Source organism: Pongo abelii, chromosome 10, assembly GCF_028885655.2.
Source record: "Pongo abelii isolate AG06213 chromosome 10, NHGRI_mPonAbe1-v2.0_pri, whole genome shotgun sequence".
Lineage (NCBI taxonomy): Eukaryota > Metazoa > Chordata > Mammalia > Primates > Hominidae > Pongo > Pongo abelii.
Genome location: NC_071995.2, coordinates 62,683,204 through 62,699,162, shown reverse-complemented (window position 1 = coordinate 62,699,162; position 15,959 = coordinate 62,683,204). Strand labels below are relative to the sequence as shown.

The 15,959-nt window shown below is 41.8% G+C and overlaps 1 protein-coding gene across 1 annotated transcript in view; it reads left to right on the top strand.

Annotated features, from left to right (window-relative positions):
• Positions 1-15,959, top strand: part of GNS (glucosamine (N-acetyl)-6-sulfatase) — a 46,982-nt gene that overhangs the window by 13,174 nt on the left and 17,849 nt on the right. The window contains exons 4-9 of the mRNA XM_002823480.4: positions 1,850-1,915; positions 2,654-2,752; positions 4,253-4,420; positions 6,647-6,729; positions 7,836-7,954; positions 10,238-10,341. Coding sequence (XP_002823526.1) covers positions 1,850-1,915; positions 2,654-2,752; positions 4,253-4,420; positions 6,647-6,729; positions 7,836-7,954; positions 10,238-10,341 — 639 coding nt within the window. The remainder of the gene's footprint in view (positions 1-1,849; positions 1,916-2,653; positions 2,753-4,252; positions 4,421-6,646; positions 6,730-7,835; positions 7,955-10,237; positions 10,342-15,959) is intronic.

Here is a 15,959-nt window from a genome sequence, read left to right as displayed (position 1 = left end):
GTACCCATATCATGTAAATATGTTCATATAAGTACACATGTACATATTTACGTGATTTGGGTAAGAACTTGTGTATTTATATGATACGGGCACTTTTTCTTCCTTTCAATAGTCCCAGGAGCATGTATTTAAAAATTGTCCTAAGAGTGCTGCTGTCTGATGCGTCTTCCCTTTTTCCTCAGGAATTCTGTTTGTCATGTGGCTGTCTTGGTATCTTTGTTTCCATTCCCTGTTATCGGTATCTAACTGAAGACATTTTTCATCTTAGAATCTTTCCTCAGATTTCTTAGAATCTTTTCTGAATTATAACAACTTAATGCTTAACTCATTTTCTAATGTGAAACATGGCAACAAAATGTGCAGAGATTAGTTACCCAGAGTCAGGGTCGTGCAGGTCATTAAAGTGTATGGTCAGCAGCTGGTACACCAGCCTTGTAGACCTGGATGGAGGGATACCTCGTGGTGACCTGTCAAGGCTGGATTCCATGTGCCCACATTCACACATTGGCCTTAGCTTTTACCCAAAGTCCAAGCTTAAAGGAAATAGTATGTTTGAGAATGTTTGGGGTTAGCTCTTACAGTTAAACTGGGGGTTCAAGACAGAGAAAATGTACTTATACTCTTTATCTGTAGTTGCTGGATATCTTAATATCTGATCTGGATTTTCTGTTAATTCTCCCCTCCCCCCAATAATTGGGGGAATCTGCAACCTTGTGAGTTTACAGGAAGATGAGTCAGTTTGAAAAGGATCATGAGAAATAGGAACTGTGGATACTGGATCATTTGGTTGGGGCTATGGCTCATAAAGAGAGCTTACACTACTTTGCATATTGAAGGTCATCTGATGTGTATATAAAATTAAGAGAGACCATTAAAGTGTAAAGATTTTGTTTTCAGGGATTAAATTCTGCCTTAAGTGGATGGCATTAAACCTTGTAAGGATAAAGTGGGATAATTCTGTGGTTTCTTTATTTTATTCATCTTATCAGATTAATCGAGCTCTAAAAGTGGGTTTCATCTGCAGGGCAACTGAAATACAGATTATCCCTTATCTAAAATGCTTGGGACCAGAAGTATTTTGCGTTTCAGATTTTTTGGATTTTGAAATACTTGCATGATACTTACTGGTTGAACAGTCCAAATCTGAAAATCTGAAGTGCTCCAGTGAACATTTCCTTTGAGTGTCATGTTGGCACTCAAAAAGTTTTGGATTTTCAGATTTGGGATGTTCAACGTATAATAAGTCAATAGCTTATAGTCTGATTATTTGAACTGCTTAGGGTCAGTTGGACTATTCAGTCTATGATATCAGCAGCTCAGCATTCACCCCATGAATAGGCCGTGTGGGGTAGGCTGTGTGGACTTTTTCTGTAGTGGGTCAGATAGTAAATGTTTCAGGCCTTGCAGGCCATATGTCTCTGTTGCTACTATTCAGGTCTGCCACTGTAGCGTGAAAGCAGCCACAGACACTGCACTATGTAAATGAATGTGGCTGTGTTCCAATAAAACTCTTTATCGCTATTAAAATTTGAATTTTATGTAATTGTCACATTTCACAAAATATTCTTATTTTGATTAACTTTTATATTTTAAAATTGTTAAATTCTTAGCTTGCTGTTCATACAGAAGTCATCAGGCAAGATTTGGCTCACTGGCTGTAGTTTGCCAACTCCTGCTTTAGAAGTTCCTAGGATTATTAGAGTTTATTTTTGACTAGTGTCTATTTGGGGAAATTAGGTACCTACTATGTTTCAGGCACTGGTCTAAAAATATTGTAAAATTTCCTGTTTCTTTCTGGTCTGGTCATATCTAAGGACTTGTAATTGTCCCTACTTGTTTTGCTTTTCAGTACGGAGCCCCAGATGCAGGTGGACTAGAACACGTTCCTCTGGGTTGGAGTTACTGGTATGCCTTGGTGAGTGATTATTGAAGTCCGTGACAATTTTATGCAGCCCTACAGATGCAGAATATGTTTAATTTAGTTCTGATATTGACATAACTTTATTTGCTTTTACAATTAGTCATTTTAAAAACCTTAAAATTTATTGACTTGTGGCCAGGTGTAGTGGCTCGTGCCTAGAATCCCAACACTTTGGGAGGCAGAGACAGGAGGATCTCTTGAGTTCAGGAGTTCGAGACCAGCCTGGGCAAAATGGCAAGACCCCATTTCAACAAAAAATTTTAAAATTAGTTGAGTGTGGTGGCGTGTGCCTGTAGTCCCAGCTGCTCGGGAGGCTGAGGTAAGAAGATCACTTGAGCCCAGGAATTTGAGGCTGCAATGAGCTGTGATTGTGCCACTGCATTCCAGTCTGGGCAACAGAGAGAGACTCTGTCTCTTAAAAAAAAAAAAAAAAAAGTCTGTTGACTTGTGAGTCACTCCTTTCTGGGATGTTTTTCCTGCATTGTACAAGGTTTAGCAAAGTAGTTTGCTTTTCTACCTGATCTACTTCTGGCTTTTAAACTAGAATGCATAATTGAAACTATGCTTGTCTTTAATAAAACCCTAGTCAAAAAATCCAATTCAGTATTGACTTGAGTAATTATCTTTTTAATGTCTTATCACTGCTCAGAGTATAGTTTAGCCCAGCATGGATTCAGACTTCCACTTTGTGCACTGACCTCATAACAAATTTGACTTTCCTCTTTTTAATAGGAAAAGAATTCTAAGTATTATAATTACACCCTGTCTATCAATGGGAAGGCACGGAAGCATGGTGAAAACTATAGTGTGGACTACCTGACAGATGTTTTGGTGAGTTGCAGAAGCTCTGTAGCTCTGTCCTTACAGGGTTGGCTCACATTTGATTGAAGACTCTGCCTAGAAAACCTATAATCTTATTTGTTTGTGTTGGGTAATATAAATGCACAGTAACTTGGTCTAACTGCCCAAGAGTATTTCCAGCTGATTACAAACTCCTCAGGGTGTTTTCTTTGTGTATAAGCCAGGCTCAGATCTAATGCTCTTGAAATTCCAGCAACAAATCCCTTTTCCAAAGGTTAATCTCTTTGACTACAGAGATTACTTTGTAGAGGTTTTACTTTGTAAGGGTACCTACTCTTGACCCCAGTTTTACTCACAAGCTACAAGATGGCAGCTTCACAGGCCCCATTATGAGGATGGAGGGATAGGGATACTGGATTTATTTGGGCATTGGGTATTTACATATAAAAATTACTGAAAGCAGGTGAAATTGGGACTTCCCTATTCTGAGGCGTTTCTAACGACAGTCTTAAATAGTATTATATATTCACTCAATAGTTCAGCACCTAGTGTAGCCAGTGTTCAGCAGTAAATGAAGCAAAGTCCCTGATTCTGTGGAAGGTAATTTTATTAACACACACAAACACACACAGTCTTATGTGTTGCATCATTAGCTGGTGATCAGTTGGAGAAATAAGTTAGGGTATGAGGTTACTTAGATAACATTTAAGCAGAAACCTGAAGTAGGTGAGAATGAGCTGTGCAGATCAGGGGGAAGAGTGCTACAGAGTCAGGGAACAGTAAGTGGGAGGGCCCTGAGGCAGGAGTGTACCTGGCATATTTGAGAAACCACAAGGAAGCTGATAGGACTGGAGTGAAAGGTGGATGGAGGGATTATAGGAGATAGATACAGTCAGTATCTTTTGAGTTAGTGTTGGGAATAAATGAAATTACTTCAGAACAATGAAAAACAACATGTATGTAGCATGCTTTCATTTTCTTCAAGTATCTCCTGATAAGCAAAGGCAAAACTAAGTCCATGTATTAAAGCCCTAGTGGAATGTATTTGAATCTAATATTATTCACTTAGTTACTTCAGTGCATAATTTATGACATCTACTTTCTACATATTTTCATAAGGTTAAGGTAACTTAATCTACGTTTCCCACTGTTTTAAGTTGACTCTCTTTTTACATTCTTTAAGGCATCACATGTAGATACCATAATCTCCATTAGTGTAAGTTAATACTAAAATATTCAAGTTAACTGTTTCCTTCTTTGTGGGAGACATGATTTCTAGGTCATAAAAAGTCATCAGGATCTTAATTGCCTTCTTATGTTGGTATGCTTCTCAGTTTTTAAAGTATTGCCTAAAAAACAAATATATTTGTTCCAACAATATGCTTGCAAATGGCTATGACATAAGATCATGTGCTAGGATTGCTTAAAAGCTAGTAAGACCCTGTACTGTCTGCTCACCAGAAGACATTTATCTATTAAGTACTCATCTGTTGGGTAAGGTAGGAGATGACAAATCTTTTTATGTGTCAGGCTAATGTCTCCTTGGACTTTCTGGACTACAAGTCCAACTTTGAGCCCTTCTTCATGATGATCGCCACTCCAGCGCCTCATTCGCCTTGGACAGCTGCACCTCAGTACCAGAAGGCTTTCCAGAATGTCTTTGCACCAAGAAACAAGAACTTCAACATCCATGGAACGGTAGCTTCCCCCACCACTTGTATTCAGCCATACTCAGTATAATTAACTATATGATATTCTTGTCAGGAAGCCTTTGAGCCATGTAGTGGGTTTTTCTTCACAATATTTTAGAGGTAATTGCATCTGTCCCTAGTACAACCGATAGTATAAACTTGCATTGCAAGTACAGATAAAGTTCCTGCTACACATCCAGTGAGCAGCTGGAGAGTTGGAATGGTAAAGAATGCCATCTTTCCCAATTTACAGGAATATCACTCAGGCTCTCCTGGTAACCTCTGTGCTGACTCTCCTCCCTCCTGGCATAGCCGGGACTGCACCAGCCTCCTGGTGGCCCTCACTAGCCTTTGAGGCATGGGAAGAAGGGGTGGCACAGAGCAGTATGGTTGGAAAGGGAAGTTGAATGGAAAAATGAACGAGGTGACATGATTAAGAGCCACAACAACCCATATATTTGCCTCATGTGCCAATTACTTATACTTCCCTTGGCTTGGTGTGTAGACAGTTCCCTGGTTCAAAGACAGAAGGCCTGCATTACCTCAGGTTTGTTATCCAGAAATTGTAATTGCTTGTAAGATTATAGAAAGAATGAGTCATAAAGTCAAACTCAGAACTACCACTTTCTAGCTCAGTACAGACTATGAGCACAATGCTTAACTTCATTTTTTCATGTGAAGCTCTTGATCCCTCATGGAACTACTGTATGAATTCAAGTACATAGAAACAATTACCATATTGCCTGGCACATTATAGGTATGTGCTTGTTAAATACAATTTCAAAGCTGAGTGAGCTGGGTTTTAAATTAGAGGACTGGCCGGGCGCAGTGGCTCATGCCTGTAATCCCAGCACTTTGGGAGTCCAAGGCAGGCGAATCACGAGGTCAGGAGATTGAGACCATCCTGGCTAACACGGTGAAACCCCGTCTCTACTAAAAGTACAAAAAATTAGCCGGGCCTGGTGGTGGACACCTGTACTCCCAGCTACTCGGGAGGCTGAGGCAGGAGAATGGCGTGAACCTGGGAGGCAGAGCTTGCCATGAGCCGAGATCGCACCACTGCACTCCAGCCTGGGAAACAGTGCAAGACTCCATCTCAATAAAATAAAATAAAAGTAAAGTAAAGTAAAATAGGACCATTCTCAATCTGTGTTCCAAAAGAAGTTAATAAAAAGTTCCCATGGTTAAGTAAGTTTGGAAAGTTTGAGTTAAATAAGTCACTCTGCTATAGGACTTCTCAGAGTTATTCATGATCGAATGTGAATTTCTAGCAGGAGAATATGCTATACAGCGTTTCTCAAACTTAATAACACTTTAAGGAGCATAGTTTGAGATCTGGTGGTTTAGGGTTTTACGAATAGGGAAGAGAGAATAGTATATAGGGATGTCTTTGTTTAAATGGGAGGGCCCTCCAGATTTAGACTTGAAGTTTTAGGAAATTGCTGTAATAAGATTTTTCCTTGGGATCTAGGGTGACCGGTATCTTGGCTAGGCAAACCTTAGAGGAAGGTAGACCAGGTACGGTGGCTTATGCTTGTAATCCCAGCACTTTGGGAGGCTAAGGCAAGAGGATCGCTTGAGGCCAGGAGTTCAACACCAGCCTGGCGAACATGACGAAACCCTATCTCTACTGAAAATACAAAAATTAGACAGGCACGTTGGTGCATGCCTGTAATCCCAGCTACTCAGGTGGCTGAGGCATGAAAATTGCATGAACCCGGGAGGCACAGGTTGCAGTGAGCCGAGATCGTGCCACTGTACTCCAGCTTGGGCTTGGGCTGGAGTGTAGCAGTGCGATCTTGGCTCAATGCAACCTCCGCCTCTGTCTCAAAAAAAGCAACTTGGAGGAAGGTAAAGTTATTTGCCCATTTTGTAATTGTAGTAGACCAAAGGCATAAGATGAGATTTGTAAATGTAATCTCATTTTAGCTAGTAGTTTCCCAATGACATCCTCTAAAATCTCTTAATGCTGCCAACAGAGAAGCCAAGACCTTTTATGGTTTGGGAGGTGCTGGGAAGCTGAAGAATGAGAGATTGAGTTAATCTACAGAAATTTCTATTTTAGGAACACAGGAAGGGAGAGAAGGTCTGAAATTGCTTAAACAAGTTCCAGTTAGTTCCTTCTTGCTGAAGTATGAGTGAAACGATTCTATTTATTATCTACTCTAGTAATCCAGTAGTTTGTTTGACTGTGGTGACTTGGTGTTAACATCTTTTTTCTTCTAAATTTTAGAACAAGCACTGGTTAATTAGGCAAGCCAAGACTCCAATGACTAATTCTTCAATACAGTTTTTAGATAATGCATTTAGGAAAAGGTAAGAGCTGCTGCTACATAACAATCTGAGTGGTTTTAAGGACCGTACAAATCAGCTCATGAAGAGGAGACCACACCACATTGTTGTCTCTGAAACAAAAACAAAAACAGAGGGAAGCAAGTCAGTGGGAGAGAGGCTTCGATGGGGCACCCAAGCAGAGAGATTCCTTTACACTCAAGTGAATGAGGTGGCATTTGGACCCCAGTACTAATTAGACTGCCTATTTTAGGACTTGGCAAAAGTCTTGCAAACTTGAACCATGTGGTAGAATTTTTTTCTCCTGCTTTAAAGAAAAGGTGACTTGGTTGTCATATGTGACAAATGACCCAAAAGTTTAGACAAGATCAAAATATCTGCCTTTGCCATTTGGAATTTTCAAGAAATTCTCTTAAGTCAATTTTTAAAAATCCATTACTTTCTCTTAGGAAGTGTTTAGTGTAGACCAGGGATAAGCAAACTTTTTCTGTAAAGGGGCAGATAGTAAATATCAATAGGCTTGCAGGTCACACATTCTGTCGTAACTACTCAGCTCTGCTGCTGTAGCACAAAAGCAGCCCTGGGTAACATGTAAATGAATGAGCATGGTTGTGGTCCAATAAAACTTTATAAAAACAGACAGTGGGCAAGCTTTGGCCCATGAGTCATAGTTTGCCAGCTCCTACTTCAAACATCTTAAGCTTTTTTGTAGCACAGTCTTATCTGAATTAATCTGTAATACACAGTACTGAGAATGGACAACTCTTCCTTCCGATTGTGTCTACTCTCATCACTATTGCCAATAAAAAGTAAAACTAACTGGTTATTTAAAAATGAGTTTATTTCTTAGGAAACAATTAACTTTGGAATGAATTAATTATGTTCTGGAATTTTCTAATCTATTTTTTACAATGGTAAGGTCTAGGGAATGGAGAGTGGGGATTTGAGTTTTGGGGAGAGTGTTTTGGATTTTTTTTTTTTTTTTTTTTTAAACAAGGGTTGTTTTGGATTTTGTTTTTTTTTTAAACGGGGGTGTCTTTGTTTTTGGTTTGTTTTTTTTTTTTTGGCAAGATAGTGATACCTCAGCCATTGCCCCTGAAGTCCCATTTCTACCTTCTGTTCATGTCCAGGTGGCAAACTCTCCTCTCAGTTGATGACCTTGTGGAGAAACTGGTCAAGAGACTGGAGTTCACCGGGGAGCTCAACAATACTTACATCTTCTATACCTCAGACAATGGCTATCACACAGGTCAGAGGCAGGATTAGGTACTGCTGTGATCTTTCAGAATATGTCTTTCCTTTTTCACCCAATGAGCCCTGGGAGAGAGTTCTAGTCTTTTTATAACTGTGGACATGCCAGAGGGAGGATCTTGCCCTCAGGACCCCTCCAGTTGGAGCACCACATCATTCCCACATGGAGAAACCAGGTTTCATTATTTGCTGTTTGACATGCAAGATGACATGGTGTTCTAGGAGTGGGAGCAGAGCATGAGCTTGATGGGTTGGAGGCAGGCCATATGGAAGGCATTTGGGATAGGAAGACCAAAAGGAGGTTGTCTTGGGAAAACTTTCTTGCCATTCATGGAATTTGTTTTTTGGGTGTTTTTGTTTTTTTCAAAAGCTGCAGGATGAGTCAGCTCTGTGTCCTTGACTTTCATGCTTTCTACTTGGACCTTCTGTTGTTAAAAGCAAACGTTTTCTTCTTTCCACATATATAAATGTCCACTTGAACGGGATTCACTTGAGACTTGCTTGCATAGGAGGAGATTGCTTAGGCATTTAATGCATTATTGTGATTTTTTTTGGGGGGGTGGTGGGGGGACAGAATCTCACTCTGTCACCCAGGCTGGAGTACAGTAGCGTGATCTCGGCTCACAGCAACCTCTGCCTCCCAGATTCAAGCGATTCTCCTGCCTCAACCTCTTGAGTAGCTGGGACTACAGGCACACGCCACCACGCCTGGCCAATTTTTGTATTTTTAGTAGAGATGGGTTTTTGCCATGTTGGCCAGACTAGTCTTGAACTCCTGACCTCAGGTGATCTGCCTACCTCAGCCTCCCTAAGTGCTAGGAGTACAGACGTGAGCCACACGCCTGGCCTGTGAGTATTTTTAAACACTCAAAGTAGAGAATAGTAAAATAGCCTCCATTATCCAGCTTAGATTTTCAGCTGCATGAGGCCAGTCTTTTGAATTCTTCCTACTCTCCCTGTGTTTTTCTTTTGTTACTAGAAGGTTTTGAAGCACCTCCCATACACATGACTCCAGGATTCAACACCGGATTATGCATCTGACTCTGGTTATTATGTATCAAGATGCAGACCACCAGCCACAGTGGCTCACACCTATAATCCCAGCACTTTGGGAGGCCAAGGCAGGTGGATCACCTGAGGCCAGGAGTTCCAGATCGCCTGGCCAACATGGCAAAACTCTTTCTCTACTAAAAATACAAAAATTAGCCAGGTGTGGTGGCACATGCCTATAGTCTCAGCTACTCGGGAGGCTGAGGCAGGAGAATTTCTTGAACCCAGGAGGCGGAGGTTGCAATGAGCCGAGATCGTGCCACTGCACTCCAGTGTGGGTGACAGAGCGAGACTCCATCTCAAAAAAAAAAAAAAAGATGCAGGCAAAGTCCACATACTACCTTTAGTTCCTGTATCTCCTAACTTGGCATGTAAATTCATTTGCCATGAATTTACAGGGAGAAGTGGGTCTTTGTCCATCAGAATTGTCTCACATTCTGAATTTGGCTAACTGCTGTCTTATAGTGCCTTAACTTGTTCATCTCTAGTTAGCATTTCCTATAGATTGGTAGTTAGATTAGGGACTTGATAGAAATTTGCATTTTCAGGTGACAGCGCATCCTCGTCTGCTGCTGTGTACTTCCTGTTGCATCATGTCATGAGGCCCGTGGCATCTGGCTGCACTGTTTTTGGGGTGCTGGTGTTGATTGATGAGTCAGGTGGTTTCAGCCTTGGCTCTTCCTATGAGCTTTTCTGTTGTTCCATTGATGATTGCTGCCTAAATTCATTATTCCCTCAGAAACTGCAAAATGTTGATTTTGTGATCCTGTCCTTTCTTTTGTATTTATTAGCTGAAATTCCTCAGAGAAGAACTTCCCCTTATCAATTATTTGGTTATTTTGAGATGCAGTTTATTCAGGAAACACAGGATAGGTGTTTTTGTTCATTTGACAGTTTTTGGAGTAAACTTCATTCAGTTGTGATGAGGCTGAGTAGCATGCATAATTTTTTATGTATTTGTGTTTCAATACTTTCCTGTCATTATTTTTGCTCATTTTGTTCTATCATAAGCCAGAGAGTCCCTTCTAGTCATTTGTTTAGAGAAGATGAATTCGTTGTTTTCCTGCCTTGTAGTAACAAGAGACCCAGGCAAATTTCAGCTTTCTATTAAAACACCAGAATCAATAGAACAAAGTTGTTTTAGTTATGGCTGTGGATTAAATGAGTGAAACATAACATGAGTAAGGCTCCTGTTTTGGCTCCATCTTTACGTTGTGTGTTTTGTTTTCAGGACAGTTTTCCTTGCCAATAGACAAGAGACAGCTGTATGAGTTTGATATCAAAGTGCCACTGTTGGTTCGAGGGCCTGGGATCAAACCAAATCAGACAAGCAAGGTAGGTGCCTGACAAGCTGGTGCTGTGGACAGGTAGGCACTTGCCTGAGAAAATAAGGTGTTTCCTCCCGAGATAAGATTGGTTAGGTTCCTCTTCCCACTATGGCTGAGCAGCAGAAGAGTTTTTAAGTGGAAACAATGATTCCTTTTTTTTTTTTCCTTGACTTCCCACTGCTCTCTATATCTGTATTTTCACCCCACATATACATGTCTCATTAGGATGCATAGCTTTTCTTTGTCTTTGGAGACTAGATCTTTACTTTGTTCTGGAGCAGTGACTCTCAACAGAGGGTGTGCATCAAAATTGCCCTCCAAAACTGAAGAAGAAAAATGGTATGTGCTTGGGCAATATCCAGAAAGAGTGTGATTGACTCACTTGGTCTGGAATAGGGACCCAGCATCTGCCTTTTTACCTTTTGAAGTTTGCAGGTGATTCTGAGAGGTAGCCTGGTTTACGGCCCACTGCCTTGTAGAGCAGAGCCCCTCAGGCTTTTCTGTGTGTGAATCCCCTGGGATCTGGTTAAAATGCAGATTCTGCTTCTCCATTTCTGACCAGCTCCCTGCTGCTGGCCTGACCTCACTTTGAGTATAAGGCTATCAAAAACATGTCTTCTAGGAATTAGTCTTTCCCTGTGCTGGGCTCTTCCTTATGAATGCTTTGTTGCTTTCCTGGTTCTCTCTCCTAGAACTGCCATAATATGCCGCATTGTTCTGTTGTCATTCCCATTCGGTTTCAGTGTCTTTCTAAACGTGGTACCTAACGCTGAGGCACTTTGTTCCTAGCGGTCATGAGGACCTTCATCCAAAGTACTGTCCTCCAACACTCAGGAGAAAACAATTGACAGGCTCCACCAGCTATGTCTTCTCTCCTTCCTGATATCACAATTTCAGTTTCAGTCCCAGTTCTGTGAGACCAAAGAAGATGAACAAATACACACTTTAAACTGAAATTGCAAAGTGGGTTTTTAAATGGGCCAGACTTTCTGGGTATATTGGGTACTTTAGTTTCATTTTGGAGCTTGATGTTTACTTGTTTAAATGTCTATTTTTCGCTTATTTCCTTTTACAACACTCTTGATGGAATTCTGTTAAAATTCTCTTGGAAGGGTAAAATGGCCTTCATAATTACGTTTTGTGTTTTTCTCTGAAGACCCACGTTCCTAAAGCTAGTCACTTTTCCCTACAAATTTCAGTGCCTTCTAAACAGGCTTCCTTTTTCAAAGGAGATAAGCAAGTTTAGAAGACCATTAAATCTTAAAAGTGTTTTCTTGAGGTTGATGTTTGGAACTGATTGAGGAGACCATGTCAGCAGCCATGTTCTGTTTTTAGGAGCAGGGCTACCTCAGCCCACATGGGAAGGAGGCTGAATGAGATCATAGTGAAATGTGTCGGCTGCCTGTGGAAAAAACTGTTCCTTTTTTTCTTTAAGTTAACATCGCCATCGAAATGTTAAAAATCAGAAACTTCACCTTCTCTAAGCAATTTAAATGAAATCTGGTTCCTGAGAAGCCATTTCAATAATATAGCTAATATTTATTGAGTGTTTAGTATGGGACAGGTGCTATTCTAAGTGTATTACCTGATTTAACTCACTCAATCGTCACAGTTGATGAGATAGAGGTACAGTTATCCCTATTTTGCAGATGAGGAAAACTGAAGCAGAGAAGTTGTTTGCTGAAGATCACATAGCCAAAAAGTAGCAGAGCCCTGCATTTGAACTGGGGCAATCTGGCTCCAAAGTCTGTACACTTAACCATTATATTATAGCTCAGTCAACAAGTATTTATTATCTTCTTTGCCAGCACGGTACACCAAGGAGCCTTGCATACGGCAAGGAGCAATCAAACAAGATGAGTTTTGTTTTGTTTTTTCGTTTTTGTTTTTGTTTCTGTTTTTTGATATGGAGTCTTGCTCTGTCACCCAGGCGGGAATGCAGTGGCGCGATCTCAGCTCACTGCAAGCTCCGCTTCCTGGTTTCACGCTATTGTCCTGCCTCAGCCTCCCTAGTAGCTAGGACTACAGGCACCTGCCACCATGCCTGGCTAATTTTTTGTTTCTGTTTTTGTTTTTGTTTTTGTTTTAGTAGAGATGAGGTTTCACCGTGTTAGCCAGGATGGTCTCGATCTCCTGACCTCGTGATCTGCCCGCCTCGGCCTCCCAAAGTGCTGGGATTACAGGCGTGAGCCACCATGCCTGGTCACAAGATCAGTTCTTAAATCCTTGTGTCAGGGAGCACCAGATATTTAAGCTACAGTGGTCAGTGAAAGCCTCTTAGGCATTTCGCATTTGAGCAGACATGGATGTTGAGAAGGATTTAGCCATGCAGAGATCTGTGGGAAGAGTGTCCTGAGCAGGATGGTAAATGTGAAGGCCCAGATGTAGGGATAAGCTAGGCTTGTTCAAGAGACAGAAGGTAGCAGTTGTACTGAACTCCTTATACTTCCTAAGTGGACCTTCTCTGTCACCTCCTGGCCTTTGTACAAGTGACTACTCCTTCCTTCTGGAATGCCCATCTTGCACCCCCTTCAGCTGGCCAAGTTAATTGTCCTTTAGGGCTTTGGTTTACGGCTCACTCTGGGAAGTCGCTTCATACTCCTGCTCCCACATAGGGTAGATGCCCTTCCTATATGTTCCCAGCTGGCCTCACGCTTGTCACACCCTATTAAGTTTGTCTTTTTTAGTCTAGGATGTCCTAGAAAAGAGGAACTATCTAAACTTAAAATATCCAGCCCCTAACATACACTAGGGAACATCCACATTGGTTGAATGGATTTTGCCAAGGTGGCAAAGTAAGTGGCAGATCAGGGACTGAAAATTAAGTCTGTGCATTCTCAGAATTTACATTGCTGCATTGACAGGTGTAATTTGAGAAGCATGAAATGCCCCAGCTTTCCCCTGGCACAAAGAATGTCAGAGACGATGGGTGATGCATCATGTGTTGGCAGCACAGTTGTCTCGGTGCCAGCTATTCTGTGTGAGTGGCACAGGCTTGTGAGTTGGGCATAATGAGCTGAGCTGCCAGCAGCCTTGACAGCCAGATCAGTGCACATTTAACTGACTGGTGGACTTAGCTGTGTGGGAGAAATGGGACAAGGTCATATGTGTAGATGTCAGAGACTGGCTATTGATGTTTTCTCCTCTGACTAGTTTAGCTTTAGATTTGGTGGTAGAAGTTCTGCAAAAGGAATTCTGAAAAGGAAAAGGTTAGTAGGAAAATTAGAATGACACAGCACCGTCCCAGGGAAATAGAACTGAACTGGGAGTCAGGAAGATGACCTATTGGCTTTGGACAAAATCAGCCTTGGTTCCCCTAGTTTTGTGAAAGTAAGAGGATGTTAAGCCCCCATTATCAGGTAGAACCAGGTGATGCCCCAGCTTCTTCCTTATCAGGAAAGCTGGAACTGAGGGGCAAGCCCAGCTGAAGCAACCAAGATATGGGATTCTGCACTTTCTCATGCAGTTACAGTGCTTTTCACTAAATGGATTTGGGGTGCTTTATGGTATGTTTGGAGCCTTCTCTTTGATAACTCTACAGAAATTCAACATCAGGGTTTGGGTGTCTGGAAACCTGATGTGTTCTGAGAGCCCATTGCCATCTTGTTCTTTTCAGTAATTATGCAACAGTGTCATTCTTTCAGAGCAAGAATAAGCAGGTTCAATGCATGATACCCTTTGATTTAAGCCCCAGGAATTTTTTTTTTTTTTTTTTTTTTTTTTTTTTTTTTTTTTTTTTTTGAGACAGGGTCTTGCTCTGTAACTTAGGCTGGAGTGTGGTGGCACAATCTTGGCTCACTGCATCCTCCACCTCCCATGCTCAGGTGATTCTCCTACCTCAGCCTCCTGAGTAGCACTGGGACTATAGGCGTACACCACCATGCCCAGCTAATTTTTGTTTTTTGTTTTTTGTTTTTTGTTTTTTTTGTAGAGATGGGGTTTCATTATGTTGCCCAGGCTGGTCTGGAACACCTGGGCTCAAGCAATCAGCCCTCCTCCCCTCATTACAGGTATGAGCCACCACAGCGAGTCTACCCCAGAGTTTTCTAAGGACTTTCATTTGATTAGGATATTTATATACTTAAATCCTAAGAACATTCTCAACCTGAGAAAGTGTGATTTATCAAATTTATTTTTTTGGCTGGGCACGGTGGCTCACGCCTGTAATCCTAGCACTTTGGGAGGCCAAGGCAGGTGTGGATCACCTGAGGTCAAGAATTCAAAACCAGCCTGGCCAACATGGTGAAACCTCGTCTCTACTAAAAATACAAAAATTAGGCCAGGCACGGTGGCTCACGCCTGTAATGCCAGCACTTTGGGAGGCCGAGGCAGGCGGATCACGAGGTCAGGAGATCGAGACCATCCTGGCTAACACGGTGAAACCCCGTCTCTACTAAAAAATACAAAAAATTAGCCAGGTGTGGTTGTGAGTGCCTGTAGTCCCAGTTACTTGGGAGGCTGAGGCAGGAGAATGGCGTGAACCCAGGAGGCGGAGCTTGCAGTGAGCCAAAATCGCACCACTGCACTCCAGCCTGGGAGACAGAGCGAGACTCCGTCTCAAAAAAAAAAAAAAAAAGAGGCCGGGCACGGTGGCTCATGCCTGTAATCCCAGCACTTTGGGAGGCCGAGTCAGGAGGATCACGAGGTCAGGAGATTGAGACCATCCTGGCTAACACGGTGAAACCCCATCTCTACTGAAAATACAAAAAAAGTAGCTGGGCGTGGTGGCAGGTGCCTGTAGTCCCAGCTAATCGGGAGGCTGAGGCAGGAGAATGGCATGAACCCGGGAGGCAGAGCTTGCAGTGAGCTGAGATCGTGCCACTGTACTCCAGCCTGGGTGACAGAGTGAGACTCTGTCTCAAAAAATAAAAATAAAAATACAAAAATTAGCCAGGTGTGGTAGCAGGTGCCTGTAATCCCAACTACTTGGGAGGCTAAAGCAAGAGTATTGCTTGAACCCAGGAGGCGGAGATTGCAGTGAGCTGAGATCGCACCATTGCACTCCAGCCTGGGCAACAGAGCAAAAAATCTGTCTCAAAAAATAGATATATTTTTGGTCTTATCAAAGCTTTTTCTGTTCCAATCCGTAAATGAATTTTTTGTTTGTTTGAGATAGGCGCTCTCTCACCCAGGTTGGAATGTGGTGGCTCAAACATGGCTCACTGCAGCCTTGGCCTCCTGAGCTCAAGTGATCCTCCTGCCTTGGCCTCCCAAAGTGCTGGGATTACCAGTGAGAGCCACTGTGCCCAGCCCTTAAATGAATTTTTAAGTTTATACTAGACAAAAGCAATACTCTGAAACTAGTGTTTCTCAAAGTCATCACATTGATGGGTGAATCCATCCAAATTCTTGGTTATATAAAAACCAGAGGTAGGCATAATTCTTTTTAACTCTTCATTCATACTTGGTATTTGCTAGAAGTCTCCCATCTCCTGATGTAATATGCTAATTTTGAGACTGTCTACTTATTCAAATAAAATTCTAGAAGAGGAGACAATTTATCCATTATATTTAGGGGAGTGTGATCATTATAGATTTCTAGGGAGAAAGAGTCCTGGAATGACTTGTGCTTACAGTACTTGTGCTGAATCTTAGTGACTTTGAATTTATACTGGAATTTACCTG